The sequence below is a fragment of the Arabidopsis thaliana genome, assembly GCF_000001735.4.
Source record: "Arabidopsis thaliana chromosome 1 sequence".
NCBI classification, from domain to species: Eukaryota; Viridiplantae; Streptophyta; class Magnoliopsida; order Brassicales; family Brassicaceae; genus Arabidopsis; species Arabidopsis thaliana.
Window position 1 is genome coordinate 17,105,229 of NC_003070.9, and position 17,709 is coordinate 17,122,937.

General features: G+C 28.3%; 1 protein-coding gene across 6 annotated transcripts; it reads left to right on the plus strand.

Moving 5' to 3' along the window:
* Window positions 1-10,533: 10,533 nt before the first annotated feature.
* Window positions 10,534-14,018, plus strand: BGLU1 (Glycosyl hydrolase superfamily protein; the record flags this gene model as incomplete). Of its 6 annotated transcripts, NM_179440.2 has the most annotated exons (14): window positions 10,816-10,959; window positions 11,029-11,092; window positions 11,175-11,210; window positions 11,584-11,633; window positions 11,725-11,800; window positions 11,878-11,949; window positions 12,025-12,112; window positions 12,206-12,458; window positions 12,561-12,676; window positions 12,766-12,989; window positions 13,109-13,183; window positions 13,264-13,323; window positions 13,435-13,531; window positions 13,614-13,946. In NM_179440.2, 14 exons carry the CDS (start codon window positions 10,816-10,818, stop codon window positions 13,846-13,848), a joined length of 1,590 nt encoding a protein of 529 aa, NP_849771.2. The 6 variants fall into 6 exon arrangements, with proteins under 6 accessions (NP_001323171.1, NP_001323172.1, NP_849771.2 ...); NM_001333248.1 differs by lacking the exon at window positions 11,175-11,210 and having other exon boundaries at window positions 10,583-10,959; window positions 13,109-13,122; window positions 13,236-13,323; window positions 13,614-13,990; NM_202245.2 differs by lacking the exon at window positions 11,175-11,210 and having other exon boundaries at window positions 12,766-12,974.
* Between the last annotated feature and the right edge of the window lie 3,691 nt (window positions 14,019-17,709).

Genomic DNA, 17,709 nt, shown 5'->3' on the forward strand with positions numbered 1-17,709 from the left:
CAAAATATAATTTAATTCTCAATCAAAGGTAAATAGTGAAAATATAAATTACTATGTCTTAATTATATTTTAACGCATGTAATCATAAGTAAAACACACAAAGTGTTTGGAAAATCAAGTTTATAGGATTGACTTTTCAATTACTTAATAAGAAGTTAGTATACTTGTATTTATTAATTTAAACTCATTTAAAATTAGTTTGCATAAGGTAAACTAACTAACGAGATTAAGCATCTATAAAAAAAGTATTTTATTTTTAATACAGTATAGTTTGATTTTTTTTTTTAAAGGATAACTTGCAGATTTGCTAAAAGGGAATACCTAAGAGCTCACAATTGGATCTCTTTTCAAGAAATTTTATCTTGCATAGATTTCTGTTGGATCGAACATTCATTTTATTTTGTTTGGACATCTAACTTGACTTGATTTTTCTCATTGAAGGTTTTAGATCATGAAACGAATCAAACATGCATGACTTCTTATTTAATTTACAACTCTCTATTGATAAATGACCGCTCATCTTTAGTGGTATCCAGCTTAAACACCTTTTTCTTCTTTCTAACCTCATGCACTCTTTTTTCTACTAACTTATATGTAGTTACGTGCAAAAACGTTGAAGAAAAAAGAGCGAGACGGTTTTTCGACCATATTAGATGAGAGTTTTGGAAAAACAATTGGTGGAGTAGGAAGATCCAATTTTAGAACTAAAAATTCTATGGGATTCACAAAATAATGCACATTGCGTGCTCATGAGGAAAAAAGTACCGTTTCATGTTTCTTAGAAAAAACCGTGAAATCTGAAACTGAAAGGAAAGAAAATGGTTACTATTCATAAGAGTCTCATATATAGGAAACTCCCGACAAGAACCATGGATCACTTAACAGAGAGGATGAGTCATTTACAGAAGACACCCACACAAAAAAAAATAAGTCCAAGGAGTTATGAAAAAGAAGAAAATGCGTTAAAAGATGTACTGGTGTTGGATTCATCCGAAAATTGCCAAGTAGACCAAAAGTCAACAGAACAACGGTCAACTCAGTGTGCTCCCAGACTGAAACTCATGGCTGAAGCCAAGAGAACCCGAAGAGTTCATACAAGCGGAGCAAAGAGGAGATGATTTCAGGATGGGCAATGGGACGAGCGTTCGGAGGCCCATGAATGGTCTATAAGAATTCAAATATAAACGTTAAGACCGACATATTTAAGAGCAATTATTACATCAGTTAGCTAATTAATGCAAATCATTGTATATAAACATGAGACCCTAATTAGTTAGCTAATTAATGCAAATCATTGTATATAAACATGAGACCCCCCCCCACCCCCCCACCCCCCACACCCACCCCCCCAAGAAATAAGGGGGTACATCAATTTTTTGCTACAAAGCTACTATACTATTTTCTCTCAGCATTTTAAACACATTTTCATATTTAGTATACAAATCCATTCTTGTACCCACACTTTTTGATCTTGAGAGCTTAAACCCATAAATAAACAAAATACTTGAGTGTGTGAATCTGGTATCCATATTTTGGTACCGTCTATAGGGACGCTAAGTTCTCACGCTTTTCAGAAATCTCAAACTCCAAACAGATTACCATGGCCGAGGGAAATTGTACCAATCAAACCGTTACTGACCCTATCAGGCGTAACTCAAAAGTTTACGAACGTGGAAAAATCCGTAACTGACCTTCAAACTTCTCAAGTAACACTTAATTGAAATTTTGATAAAATTAATTCTTGTGTGGAGCCAATCATCGAGGGATCCGTCGTACAATTTTATATCCGATCCTCATCATCCATTTCACTCGTTTGATCCGACATCGCAACCGTCTAGCCATCTGTCACCATGACATTGATCTTAATCGTTGATAATTCGACATCAAACAAGATCAAATCTGTCTTAGGTATGTATTTTTGTTTGTTTGATAAAACTATTTATGGTTTTAAGTTTTTATCTCAAGGAAGATGTAAATAGAGATCTATGTCATCAAATTCGACTTAACTAAACCAATTTAAGCTGATGTCAAGCGATAAAGAGAGATCACACGGTTAGTCACCATTTACCACCCACTATCCACAGTCCACCATTCCACCCGATACAAGGTGACATTGTTCTTAACCTAACGCTACTCTTTATTTTGTTTACTTGAGACATTTTTGTCCAATTTTTACATCAATACGTTTTGTCAATCCAAAAGTTTTTATTGAGTCAAAACTAGATTTAATTTTTAAAAGTTTACAGATGTTATGCTAATTAAAAGTTATATTATAATTATAAAGTTATAAAACCGTATCAAATTATTATATAAAGTATGGTTTTCAAAGTTACTAATTCATAGGATCGTGCCAGGTGTCAAGTCAAACGATCAAATGTTTACATGTGCCATTAAAAATTTAACTTTTTTATTCTCTTAAAAAAATAGTAAATCTGAAAAAGTAAACAAATTTACATATACTAATTTATACGTCTCTATATATATAAATTTTACTTTTATTCAACAAAAGGAAAATTAACAAATTTGTTTTTACATGTGTTATTGATCATTTAAATGTAGCACTTATTAATTTTTTTTAAAATAATTTAGTATGGATAATAATACTAATTAAAAAGACCATTGAAGTTTAAAATAGTAATATAATTTATTTAACATTAGTTTAGTTGGATAAAATTATATTTGTCAATGTAATATAATGTTTTCATTCGTTAAATCAAAACTCAAAATATTAATGAACTTATAAGAATAAATTTTTGAATACTTATGTTTTAACCTAAGAATTTTAACGCATCATACGATGGAGCGTCTTGCATCCTTTGTTGTGTTACTATACCTATGTTTTATTCTAAATTTTTTAACTCATGTAATCATAAATGAAAATAGGATATTTTGAGAAAAATTGCTTACAGGATTTGACTTTTCAATTACTTTTAATGAGAATATTTTCATTTAAAATTAATTTCCATGATGTAAAATTAACTTACGAGATTACGGCATATAAAAAAAAATATTTTCAACAATGTTTGGTTTCTAAATATTTTTGTAGATTTCTGTTTTTTTTAGTTCATTATAAATTTATATCTTAGATGGTAAAATTATATAAAGTATTTGTAAAGTATTAGAGTTGTATAGTATTATTATAATTTACAAATATTTTTTTTTGCCCCATTTTTATTATATAAAGTATGGTTTTCAAAGTTACTAACTCACGTGATCGTGACACGTGTCAAGTCTATCGTTCATATGTTGACATGTGTCAAAAACTATTTACTTTTTTCTTAAATAAATAGGAAAACTAAAAATAAAAGAAACATAGATATCTAAAATATTTAACTTTATTAACTAAAAAGGAAAACTAAAAATAAGATGGAATTTATAAAATAAAACTATATTTGTATTACAAAATTGACTTGTATTTCAATTTTAATATAATCGAATTAAAGTGTATTGTATTATGATAAAGTAGATATTTAAGATTGAAATTTGGTTTAAGAAAATATTAAATTAAATATTTAAAAAGTATCTGAGTTAATATATAAAATCCAAATATCAACTATAAGATGGAGCGTATAAAATTAAAATGTATTTTCTTATCCTGAAATCTATACTATTAATTGGGAATCATTAAAAATAAACAACCTTATTTAGGGTAAAATATTACACAGAATGCCATTGATTGTTAGTGTTTTTAAATATATTCATTAACGATACAATAGTAATCACAAAATTAATAGATTTAAATATAAAAAATGGTAATATTCTTTTAAGCAATTATTAGTTTCCCAAAATTAAACTCACTTTCTCTTTCCTATTAATTATGGACGAAAAATTAAAATTTATTTCTTAAAAGTTGTTAACCAATAAAAATTGAAAAACTAAGATTTTATATCAAATTATACTATATTATTAAACTAACATTTTGGAAGTTAATTTTTATTTTAAAATTTTCTAAAATCATAACACTTGCTTAATACCATGAATAAAAAATCATAATTTGTGATAGATAAATAAATTCAATTCTAGAATCTTGGGTTTAGTATTTTGAAATAGAAAACGAAAATTTATTTCAAAATTTCTAAAAACTAGATTAGATGTTACAATGATTTCTATGAATTAAACAAAAATAATTAATTTAAAGTAATTATCATTATGTGTTACATTTAGAAATATCTAAACAATAAATTGTACATACTAATTTCGAAATATTTGGGGTTTTATTTTTTCTTTTTTTCAACCGGATCTTTTTTTAAATAAATCCATAATATATTATTGAACAAACTTTTAAAATAATGTAAACTAATTATACATTTTTCATTCAAAACAAATTATCCAAATAAATTGCTTTTATAGGTGTATTTCAAAATTTTAATTATATTCCAAAAATCCAATTAATTATGATTAAATAAGAGAAAGAAGAATATTTAAAATGTAGCAAATGAAATAAACATTATTACATTTGTTAAAATATATTTTTTTACAAAATTATTTGTTATAATGCTATTCATATTTTTGAATTTGAAGAAGGAAAAAAAATCAAGAAAAGATATTTGTGTGTTTTAATTTATGATATATTTGTAAACTTTAACATCCTATATGTTAATCCGCAAAACTCAGTCATATATACATTGGTATTTAAAGGTAAGCAAATAAGAAATGAAAATAGGAATTATGAGACACAAACGGCATGAAAAGAAAGAGAAGTACTATATAAAATAATTTGAAACCAAACTGGACATCAAATTAAATATCTAACTAGTATGAGTTTGGGTTATGAACACTATATAAAATAATTTTGTTTACACACATAACCAATGTATATATGACACACAAATAATTTTGTTTACACACATAACTGGTATGAGTTTGGGTTATGAGCATGTACGTATTTTGTGACACAAATTCTATTTGTGATGGTTACGGGTTGGTAGTATTTTTATTTCACATATAGAGACAGGTTATGGGACAAAGAATTTATGATAGATACATCACATGTTTTCCATTCCAAGAAATATAAGTCAAATATACGTTTTTATTTTCTAAACTAATCAAAACATTTTAACAGTTTGATTACTGGTGTAAAATAGGATATAAATTTGGTTTTAGTTTGGGTTATTTCTCCGTGTGAGTCCGAATTTTAAAATATAACTATACACGAACATAATTGAACTTCGATTATTACTCTTAACTTTATAATATATATATATATATACTATTACAAAGTTTACTTATAACAATATATTATATATTTTTAAAATCTATTAAAAATTGATATTTTGTACGTATATGGGAGTTCAGATATCTAATATATTGTATTATAATTTATATCACAAAATAAAAAAAATCTACATTGAATTAAAAATATGAAATTCCGCACGTACGTGCGGGTCAGGATCTAGTATATATATATTTTTTGCAGCGTATAAAATTAAAATGTATTTTCTTATCCTGAAATATATAGTTAAAATGTATAGTAAAATTGAATGTGTATGATTAATATTTTGTTTAATACAAAAATTACCAAAATGAATGTGTGTGAATCACTATTTACTATTCAAATTTTAAATATTATCGATCAAAATTTGAATTTATATCTTACACCCGCCTATTTAGACGGGCATGATCTAGTATCTATATAAATAATAACTAATCTTTTTAACACCCTCATGTTTTAACTCATGTAATCATAAGTGAAAATAGGTTATTTTGAGAAAAATTGCTTATAGGATTTAACTTTTCAGTTACTTTTAATGAGAATATTTTCATTTATTAATTTTAACTCATTTAAAATTAATTTCCATGATGTAAAATTAACTTACGAGATTACGGCATATAAAAAAAAAATCAACAATGTTTGGTTTCTAAATATTTTTGTAGATTTCTGTTTTTTTTAGTTAATTATGTTTTGTTAATTGWTAATTATTTTTATTACTAACTAGGATATAGATTTGATATGTCAGAAATATTATTTTGATATGAAAATGTTATCATTTAAAATGAAGTGTGTAGAATTTAGATCAAGTTTATTATGATGACATAGATAGTTAAACTGTATTACAAAATTGAATGTGTAAGATAATAATWTGWTTTTTTTTCCTTTTTTAGATACTAAATTAAATATAGAATAAGGGTCGGTTACTATTTAGAATTCAAATATCACTGAGAAGATTGAGTGTGTATAATTGAAATAGAATACATAAGACTGAATTTTGTTTAAAACAATAATTATTAAATTAAATATGAAGAAAAATATATTGATTACCATACAAAATTCAAATACTATCTATAAAAATTTATTTTTGTATCTTACACCCGCCTAAATAGACGGGCCTTATCTAGTATTATATAACAGAGGGTGTAATGTTAAAAATCGCAACCGCTATCATTCCGTTCAAACTTTAAACCAATAAATTGGTTGGGAAGATTGGAGTTATTGATCCTTCTCCTGTTACATGGTACATTATTGTTAGGTGCGACTTTATTATGATTGTATGAGAAAGAGTTCAAACACGTTTGGGAATTTTCTCTTTTTCTTTTTTTGTATATAAATTACGATCAAACTTTGAGGTGAACTAGAGATAAAAAAATTAAATACGAGTCTCAATGATCTATAGGAGTTAACGTTTCATGCAAAACAAATACAAGACGATGTATTGAAGGAGATACTCACACTTGACGCCAAACCATAATATCTCCACCATTTCGTCTGTGAAAGTTCCGATAAAAAGTGTTCAAGAAGAATGTACCAGTGGTAAGCTACAATGATGTCAAGCCTTTATATTGAGCGTATAGCGAATGGAGGAGAGCCTTCAAATGTCATTTCCGGGAAACCTATTACTGGATTTTTCTTGAGGTATATACATTGTCAAATTCTAGAGACCAACTAGTTAAACATTTTCTCAAAACATACAAAAAAAAAACTAGTTATTATTCATATAAACTCACATGTGATTTTATTATTGGTGCATGGGTATAGCTTTGGAACTTCTGGTGGGAAACAAAAGATCTTCCAAGGAAACCGATATGTCCAAATGGAGGATCGATCAGTCTATCCAGTTTCGCTCTTTGTTTCAGCTTTTCTTGTTGTTTCTTGACCCGAAGAAGCCTGAAACCATCCAATCTCGGCAAAAGTATCTAAAACTTGTACAAGACTCAAGACGCAACCAAAAAGACCCAAAATATTGACTTTGACATGACAACAAACTCAAAAGACCCAAAAGATAGACTTTGACATGACAACATACTCCAAATTATTTTCTAGGAAACTAATTATTTTTTCAACTTCAAATAATTTTTAAAATCTTTTTTAAATAATAGGAAATTATTCACTTATAAAAATAATGTATGTTTAGAAACAATTTTCAAATAATTTAAATTTGTTGTTGTTAAATTTTGGATTCATTGAAGGCTAAAAATGTTTATATGAAATTGTTTATATTTTAAAATTTTAAGAAATAAATAGATTTAAAAAGCATGATTAAGAAATAGAAACATTGTTAATGGAAACATGTATGACAAGGACTTATAAAATAAATATGATCCATAGTGCAAAAATACCAAAATAAAAAAAAGTTATGATAAAAAGATATGTTATTTAAAAATAATTTTTATATTTGTATCATAAAAATAAGAGTATTTGCCTTTTTAGTAGTTTGATGCTTTGTGTTTTCTCCAAAAATGTTTCTCTGTTTTTATTTATTTTTAATTATTGCCTATAAAAATCTTTTACACAAGGTAAATGTTGGAAGAGTTCATCAAATATACTTTGAGATATTTCATCAAATATATACTAACAACTGTAACATTTATTCATATTAGTCGAATGTCACAAGAATTGACCATAGATATCCAATATCCAAATGTTATAACGGTTTGTCAAATAAAATTAAAGAGTTGCAATAATTAGTCAATTCAACTAAATATTGTAATGGTTCAATTAAGTTTGAAACAACTCATTTCAGTATATATTTAAGTAAGGGATTTGTTTTTAAAATAATAATTTAGAAAGATTTATAGCAAGAGATGTAATCTTCAAATAAACTAAAACAAATCGAATATACCAACTATTGTAATGGTTTGTCAAAATGAACTAAAGGTTACGATAGTACATAAAACAAAACTAAAAGTTTTGATGATTCATCAAATAAACCAATTGTCGTTACAACAATTACAATACTAATAAATGTAATTACAATGTTAAATTACATTGATGTTACTCTAGATAAGTAAATATTACAATGATCCATAAAATAAATCAAAAGTTGCAATGATTCAACTAAACACTTGGAATAGTTAATTTTAATTTATTTTAGTAATGAAAATAATAATAAAAATATGATAAATTACGAGAAAAAGATGCAACCGTAGAAGGCATTTGTTCAGATTACTATTATATAGAACACATGACAGTTGGTCATTAAATAAGCCAAAGTTGCAATGGTTCATCAAATAAACTAAATATTGCAATGGCTAAATAAAATAGTTGCAACTACTCATTTATATATAAATATTTTGATTATTACAATAAAATTTTTATAAAAGTTATACCGAGAGATGTCATCGTATATATTAAATATATCAAAAGTTGCAATGGTTCATAAATTAAAACCAAAAATTATAATGATTCGTCAAATAAACTAAATGTTGCAACGGTTTAATTTAATGGTTACTATTTCATTCTTCTGTATTTTAGTAATTAAAAAATAAATTAATAATTTTGTAAAACATTACATCGAAAGGAGCAACTGTAGATAGTAAAATGTTTTAACGGTCATAAATAAACTTAAATTTGCAATAATTTTTCAAATAAAGTAAATATTGCAGTAATTCAATTAAATAGTTGCAACCGTTTATGTAGAGTTATTATAAAAGTTGCAAAACGTAGATTCGGATTGCAACTTTCTAAAAATACAACTTGTGAATTAAAAATATATGTATTTTAACAAAAAGTTGCCATAAAACACTATTGTACACATCTTCAAAAATCATTTATTGAGATTGTTATGATTGAATTTTGTTTTTACTAAACTAAAAAGTTGCGATAAAACACAACCATACACAACTGCGAAAATCATTTATTGAGATCGTTAATATTAATATATTACTCAATAAAAGAAACACCCAAGAAAGCTTGTAAGCCAATTTGGCAATTTATAGATTTTACGGATAAAAATTGATTATGTAAATAGATTTCAACCCGCGGTACACTGCGGGACTATATTTTTTAAAAAAATTAAAATTTTAATTTATTTAGTAGACTAAAAATATATTTGATTTAATGTTTTTTATTTCTAAATGTATAAATTTTATATTTATATATTATTTATTGTGGAATTACTATGTTTGATTTTACTGTTTAAAAATATAGGAACAATAACATATAGTTCATTAAGTTAAAATATAAATTATAACTAAATAATTTAAATTTTAATTATATTTGTTTTGTTAATATATTTTTTGTTTTGTTTAGTGTTTAAGATAATATAATTGTATTTTGATTGTTATATCTACGATCTCACCCGTCGTATATACCGTCTCGTATTACTATCGACACAAACTCGTCGTACCATCTAATCTCGTTCAGTGATCTAATGGATTTCACCCGTGGTATACCGTCTCGTATTACTATCAACCCAAACCCGTCTTACCATCTAACTCCGTTCAGTGAAATTAAACGGTGTTTTGTTATTTGTTTTAATAATATTTGAATTTAAAAGATGTATAGTTCAAATCAAATTAGAAGTTTTATTATAAATGTTTATATAATTGTTTGAAAGTTCATATATTATAATATTCTAAGCCCGACCTACCATCTAATTTCGTTCGGTGAAATTAAACATTATTATTTTTTTCTTTAAATAATACTTTTACTAAAAGATTTATAATTCAAATCAATTTAAAAGTTTTCTCTCAAATGGTTATTTAATTTTTATAAATTTCACATATTATAATTATTTTAAACGCTTTTCCGTTAAATATTCTAAACGTTTAATAAATTTTAAATAACTACAACATTTACCTTTTAATAAAGTATAATATTAATAATGTCCAAGGATTTCTTATTTTTTAAGTAATTAGAATTGATGCAGATATATTAGATAAAAAATGCTAGTAATTAGAAATATTAATTAATTGATAATAATTAATGGCAATGACATTCCTTGTAAATAAGTTCCAACTTGAAAATTTATTTAATAAAAGTGTTGCAAAAATATATATATATTGCTTTTCTATCTTATATCTACACTGGATCTATCAACAATGCAAAATTTATGAATATTCTTTGATTCAAGGAGGTAAAAACTTCTTAGCTTGATCATCATCCTATCTTCAAGTTGATTAAATCCACAAAATCCTCAATTTTTAGCTTGATCATCTCTGTAATTTTGTGACGTTTGGTTAAATTATGTTTTGACTAATTAGTTATTTAATGTTTTGTTTTGAAAATTCATATATATATTTTTAGCTAAAACATCTTATAATTTGGAAGAGAGGGAAATAGGTAACACTAGAACTGTGTTTCAATTAAAAAACGACTATTAAACATATTGTGGCCAATAAAGTTTGACAGCAACTAATGGGAGGTGTCGGTAGGGAAAGATAAGTGGTGTTAATTGCACTGGACCATCCTTTAATACAAATATGTCTCTCCGGTGAACAGAAATATGTCTCTCCGGTGAACAGAGACATGGAAAGTATGGAACATGTTCGAAGTGGCTATAACAACCAGTCAATATGCCTCTTTGAAACGTGTTTTATTTATACTCTCCACGACAAGTCTACTTACTTCCCAACACGAGCCAAAATTGACACAAAAAAATGGAAGATGTTTTGACTCTCATTACCATGATTGTGTTGCTTCTTCTAGCTTTCCATGGATTTGGAAAATGCAGTAGCGATCTTTACAGCAGGAGCGATTTCCCGGAAGGCTTCGTTTTCGGAGCCGGGATATCTGCTTATCAGGTAAGCAATCCTATCTTTGTTCTCCATTTCCCTTTTCTTGAATGATGTATAAATTTTGGTTTCTCAAAGTGGGAAGGAGCTGTTGATGAAGATGGGAGGAAACCTAGCGTCTGGGATACTTTCCTTCACTGTCGTAAGTCTTTTCGCATATTTGTTTACTATAGTAAGAAATCATTAGAAATGGCTTACGTTTATGCTATGACTTCATTTCAAAGGACTGGACTGTCCGAATTTCTCATGTGTATACAGAGGTTAATCGTCTTGCCGATAAACTAGCTAACTATGCATTTTCGTTACTTTTGGGTTTTCATAGATTTCCCCTTAGACCTGATTTTGCTACTTCGATTATTTTTGAGGATGCTAATTGTACGGTGCTACACGCCCACGTAATGTTCGTGTGTAATTTCTTTTATTTTGTTTTTAATAATATGGGAGACTAGTCTCCCTCATTCTACCAAGAAAAAAATGGCTTACTGCAGAATATAAATAATCAAAAAAATTAAATACATTAAAGTTTTGTATGAAGACTTGGAAACATCACTTAAAATACAAAGTAAAAAAAAAAAAAATTCATGACACATCACTTAAAGTGAAACGGAGAGAGTAAATGTTTGTACTTGGCAGGTAAAATGGATAATGGAGACATAGCTTGTGATGGATATCACAAGTATAAGGTTCTTTCTCTGTCTATACATGTTATATATATATTCACCAAGAAAAATTGGCTATGGCCTTGTTATCAAAGGTTTTTACCTAACTATGCAGGAAGATGTGCAGCTCATGGCCGAAACTGGCTTACATACATTCAGATTCTCCATCTCTTGGTCTAGACTCATCTCTAGTAAGTCTTCTTTACCAATGACCGCTTTTTCCAACTTTACTTCAAAGAATCAAAATTTTGACCTCTTGTCTCATTAGATGGAAGAGGTTCCATTAACCCGAAAGGTCTACAGTTCTACAAGAATTTCATTCAAGAACTTGTCAAACATGGTAAGTCCCGTCTTTAATTATATTAGACTTTCCTTTTACTTTCTATTAACTGGACTATATGTTATTTTATTGAAGGAATTGAGCCACATGTTACACTACATCACTACGATTTTCCTCAATATCTCGAGGATGACTATGGAGGCTGGACCAACCGCAAAATCATGTAGAGTGGCATTTACTTTGCTTCTTCTTTAATACATTTCTACAAAAATAATCAGAAAAATAAACTAAAGCTTCTTGTTATTTATCATCGCAGCAAAGACTTTACCGCTTATGCAGATGTTTGCTTTAGAGAGTTTGGGAACCACGTCAAATTCTGGACCACGATCAACGAGGCTAATATATTTACTATTGGAGGTTACAACGATGGGAATTCACCGCCTGGTCGTTGCTCCTTTCCGGGCAGAAACTGCACGTTAGGGAACTCTTCCACTGAAACATATATCGTAGGCCATAACTTGCTGCTTGCTCACGCCTCTGTTTCAAGACTATATAAGCAAAAGTACAAGGTCTATTTTCTTAAAACATGCATCTATATTTAGATAAACCTCTCGTCAATGTGGAACTTGATGACAAAGGAGCAAGATAGATAAAAATGTTATAATGTGCAGGATATACAAGGAGGTTCTGTTGGATTTAGTTTATTTGCAATGAATTTTACTCCTTCTACAAACTCCAAGGATGATGAAATCGCAACGAAAAGAGCCAACGATTTCTACCTCGGATGGTAAGTCAGGCACACTAACAAATTTAGGCTACATATCCAAGGTTTTAAACTAAAAACAAAAGAAACAAATGTACTCTTTGAAAACTTAGGATGCTTGAGCCTCTTATATATGGAGACTATCCTGATGTGATGAAAAGAACCATTGGATCAAGACTGCCAGTTTTCTCGAAGGAAGAATCAGAACAAGTGAAAGGCTCATCTGACTTCATAGGAGTCATTCACTATCTCACGGCTTTGGTCACAAACATCGATATCAACCCTTCACTTTCAGGAATTCCAGATTTTAACTCAGACATGGGTGAATCTATTAATAGTAGGAACCAACTCAATCTATATATATATATTTTGAAAAAAACTCTTAGCTTTTTTATCTTGATATTTTGCTTTTGCTAATCATCTTTTTTTTTGTGTTACATTGCTTGGGAGAAACAGTTTTATCTATGAGGGTAAGAATTTCAAGGCTACCAAATTCAGATGAAAAGTGCCTAATATTCTTTATAACTTTAAGTATTCCCAATCCATTTTTACTAGTTGTGGCGTTTGTTTTTGTTTGGACAAGTCTGTTGTTTCTCCATGGGCTATGGAAGGCATCCTAGAGTATATAAAGCAGAGCTATGGCAATCCTCCAGTCTACATTCTTGAGAATGGTCTCTCTCTTTCTCTATATCTCTCGATCTCTCCATTGTTGTTGTTGTTGTTGTTGTTGTTGTTGTTGTTGTTGTTGTCTACTCAATTATCTTGCCAATGCAACTGAATAGGTAAAACAATGAACCAAGATTTGGAGCTGCAACAAAAGGACACACCAAGGATTGAGTACTTAGATGCTTACATTGGTGCGGTGCTCAAAGCTGTTAGGTAAGTAGAGTGTTTCTCATTGCATCTTATATTCTTTCCTCATGAATGTGTATGAAAGAAACAAAGATATGACTACATGTAGGAATGGATCAGACACGAGAGGCTACTTCGTATGGTCATTTATGGATTTGTACGAATTACTAAACGGATACAAGAGTAGTTTTGGATTGTACTCTGTCAATTTCAGTGATCCCCATCGCAAGAGATCTCCCAAACTCTCTGCTCACTGGTACTCTGGTTTTCTCAAGGGCAAACCCACATTTCTTGGTTCCCAAGGCATCACACAATTGCATAGCAACTTCTCTTCTTCCAGATAGTGCTAGTGTAGTAGAATTGCTATTAATTCTGATGTATCCGGTTCAGTTTATAGTCAGATTCTTGAATAAAGAAGATATATAATAAGATTTTTTAAAACACATGCAAGCACACATCCCCTATATAATAAAAACTAATTACTGATTTTCTCTTCATACTACTCGCGATGGACATTTATTGTTAATTTTTGTAGAGATCAATATCATAAATCAAAAGGTAAATTATTGTACTTAGGAATTTGTTTTTTTCGTATTAATAAATTTAAAAATATGGAAACCGAATATATTTGGTTTGCATTGTGCGAAAGGCGATGACCAACTTATTGAAGAAACATTATAAATGCTAGAGTGAAAATATGCTCTAGCGTTTGTAGTAGGAAAAATATGTTGAGTCAACATGAATATAATTACTTGAAGTTTTGACTAAATTATTGTTCCTAAAAAAGTTAAAATTCATTGGAGTCAATTTAGTGAACAAGATAAGTTGTTCTTCCTTTTGTCTCAGCACATTCTTCTTATTTGGGAACGTATTTATTTCCTCCATTCGTAGAGATAAATAATTTGTTGCTAAACAAACTGGATATGGGGTAAAAATTAAAGAACCTTAATCTTTTTGTCTATGTGATTATGACGAGCTATAATGACTTTATGAATAAAAGATTATAATTTCATAAGGGTATCAAAGAGAAATGTATTTAACACTCATCATCACTATATATATTATATGTACATTTACCCATAAAACATAATATTAATTTCATCGACATAACAAAAATTTGAAGCCAAAGAATAAAAAATTAATATGATGTTTCCTCTGATAAATTGAAACTTTTTATAAGCTAGAGCATTATATTTTTCTACTCGATCAATTAAAATATTTCATAATTTAATTTAAACTTTTGGCACATTTTCTAGCGATATGTTACTTGACTAAGTAGCAAAACATCTTGACCTAAAATTTATAAATTCTCAATATATTGCACTAACACACATGATTAGTTATATTTTACTAAAATATTATGATAGTACCTTTTTGATAAAAATAATATTGAGTTTTTTGGATATAAATACATTGAGTCTTAGAAGGGGAAAAATCATTGATACAAATACATGGGGTCATGGGGATGTGAATGTTAATACTCTCTCCCTCTCATCCACAAGAGCCTTCTGCCTCTCTTTTTAATTTATTTTTTATTTTTTATATTCTATTCTCGAATATTTTTTTGCGTGAATGAGAGATAGAAAGAAAGAAGTCATAGGCATTCGAGTACTCAGATCGGATTGGTTTGATTCCATTTGAATTGGATCTTTAGATCATGAGGCTTAGGTCCCGTTCAGATGTTGTAAATTTTTGGTTCGGTTTTGGGTTCATTCTATTCAGGTTCAAGTCGGTTTTGTTGTTCATATTGAGAACCGTGTGAAAATCCAAAAGAACTTGTACACGGTTTGGGTTGGTTATTTTTTATCCAAAAACATCCAAAAGTAACCAAAACCCCCCAAAATAACCAAATTTATATTTGACATTAAACTGAAAAAAAAAAGCATACTTCTTTTGCTAAAAACTAATGTAACATTATATGAAAACCAAAAGTTAACACAAATTCACTTAGAAACATTTTACTTGAAACATAACCAAATACCATTCTTGTAAATTCTAACTAAAATGAAAATTGGAAAACTAAGTTAACAGACAAAATATCAAGAGTACCAGCGGCATATAGAAAGAAACTGTGAAGAATCATCCTAAGTAGATTATGTATACAAGTACTGACGTAAGCTATTACTCAGAGTTATCAGGTTATAGTCACAATATCTTTGGATTTGGCTAGACTCCTCTTATCCATATGCATGAGTTTCATCTCCAATCTTTGGTCAGCTACCGGTTGGATCTCTACATCATTTATAAAAACAGATATATGAAAATAAAATGATTTATACGATAATTAATACATAAAACACACCAAGATAAATATGTATCAAAATAGTATACTACTTCGTAGAATAAGCATACGTAGTTTATGAACTCTTTTTCTATTACTATTTACTACAATCCGAGCTAAATATATGATACGTACACCAAACTATACATAACAATTACATATTCATCTTTTATAAATTTTCAAGCATCAAAAAGAAACAGAGTTCTCCAATTTCCCTGATTTGAGATCTCTACATGTTCAATATCCTCTAAATTTGAGTTTTTTTCTGAGCAACAGTCAGATATTATATTGACCTAAATTTGTCAGAATCATCATATATAGAATCTTCCAAAAACAATTTTGAAAAATCCCACTATTTCTCTCACTCTTCTCCTGTCAATTAGATTGAAAAACTCATGTTAATGTCTCCTCCATTCCAATCCCTTATAAATGTGACAGACCAAGGCATATATAATGTGGTTGATCTCATGGAAAATCCCTATATCTCGCATTCTTCTGCGATCTCTCATATTTGTATGATCAGTGTTGAATCTGAGTCCTAGGGGAAAACGAACATTTGAAATGTTCATGTTTATTTATGTTAGACGTCTAAATGACCAAATCAACTTGTTAAATTTCTAATTAGGAACAATATGCTATTTACCAAATTTACTGTTTTATATTCTAAAAGTTTGTGTAATTATCCAAAAGAAAACCACAAATTCTGGCAAAATCTTACGTCAAATATTTTCTGACATCATTCACTTCTAAGTTCTAGCAAAGGAAATGTGTTAGAATACTAATTGATTAAATACACAATCATTCAAACACTTAAAACCCTTTTTTTTGGTTTTTGTTGAAATTAGCTTCTTTATAGATAGGCCCCAAAACATACTCGATGACCTGATTAGAAGCTTGAAACCTACGTCCATACGTTCAAATTAATTAATACGACCAAACACTTGTAAAACCCATACGATCAAATTAATTACGATTGTAGTTAAGATGCATATGTATACACAATAAATGCAAATCTCACGGCAGATTCATCTCCAATTATTAAGCGAAACAGAGAGGTTTGAACGAATTCACGTGGTTCTATAAAATGTTTTATTAATATGAAATTAGTCAAATTACTAAGACACGTACGTTATCGACCACCAAATGTAAACTTTTTTTGGTTTATTAATTTATTTGACTTCTTATCCCTATATATCTACTTGCGATCACGATACATATATTTTGTTGTGAGAGTTACCCAAACTTTTTAGTATTACATGCTGTAGTTTTGGGTCTGGGATGATTACGGGGTTTGGCCCAAAACTTTCAAGTATTCAAAAAAAAAAAAGACTTTATAATAGTTCGATAAGTTAGAGTTACATTTATCTTTTACTTTCTCTTTCTCTCTTTACAAAATATTTTAGATATTTTTTTCTCAATTTATTTGTTTTCTTACATTTCTATGCGAATATAAATATATTTTGATTTTGTTACCACATATTTTGCAGTATATAACTTCTCATTGGCTGAATAATATTTAATATCTTGTTTTTAGTGTGAAAAAATTATGTAGTTTTCATTTTATATCAATACAAATACAACAGTATAATGTTCTTTATTAATGTGTGGTTGCCAAAAAACAATGCTCTTTGTTATACTATAAACTTGTGATTTTACTTTCCATGTAAAGTTCTATTTAATAGATATGTTAATATAACTATATATTCAATACTAAATTATATTTTAAAAGCATAAAATTATAATGTTATGAAATCTCATTGCTATGAATAATACAAACTCAAACAATTTAGTGAATTCTATAAATTTGTTTTAGGGTTAATAGTACAATGGTAGAGTTTAGATTTGATTAGTTTCTAGGGTTAGAAATTAAGATTTGGGTTAGAGTGTAAACAATTCTGGCACAAATATTCTTAATTTGTTAGTC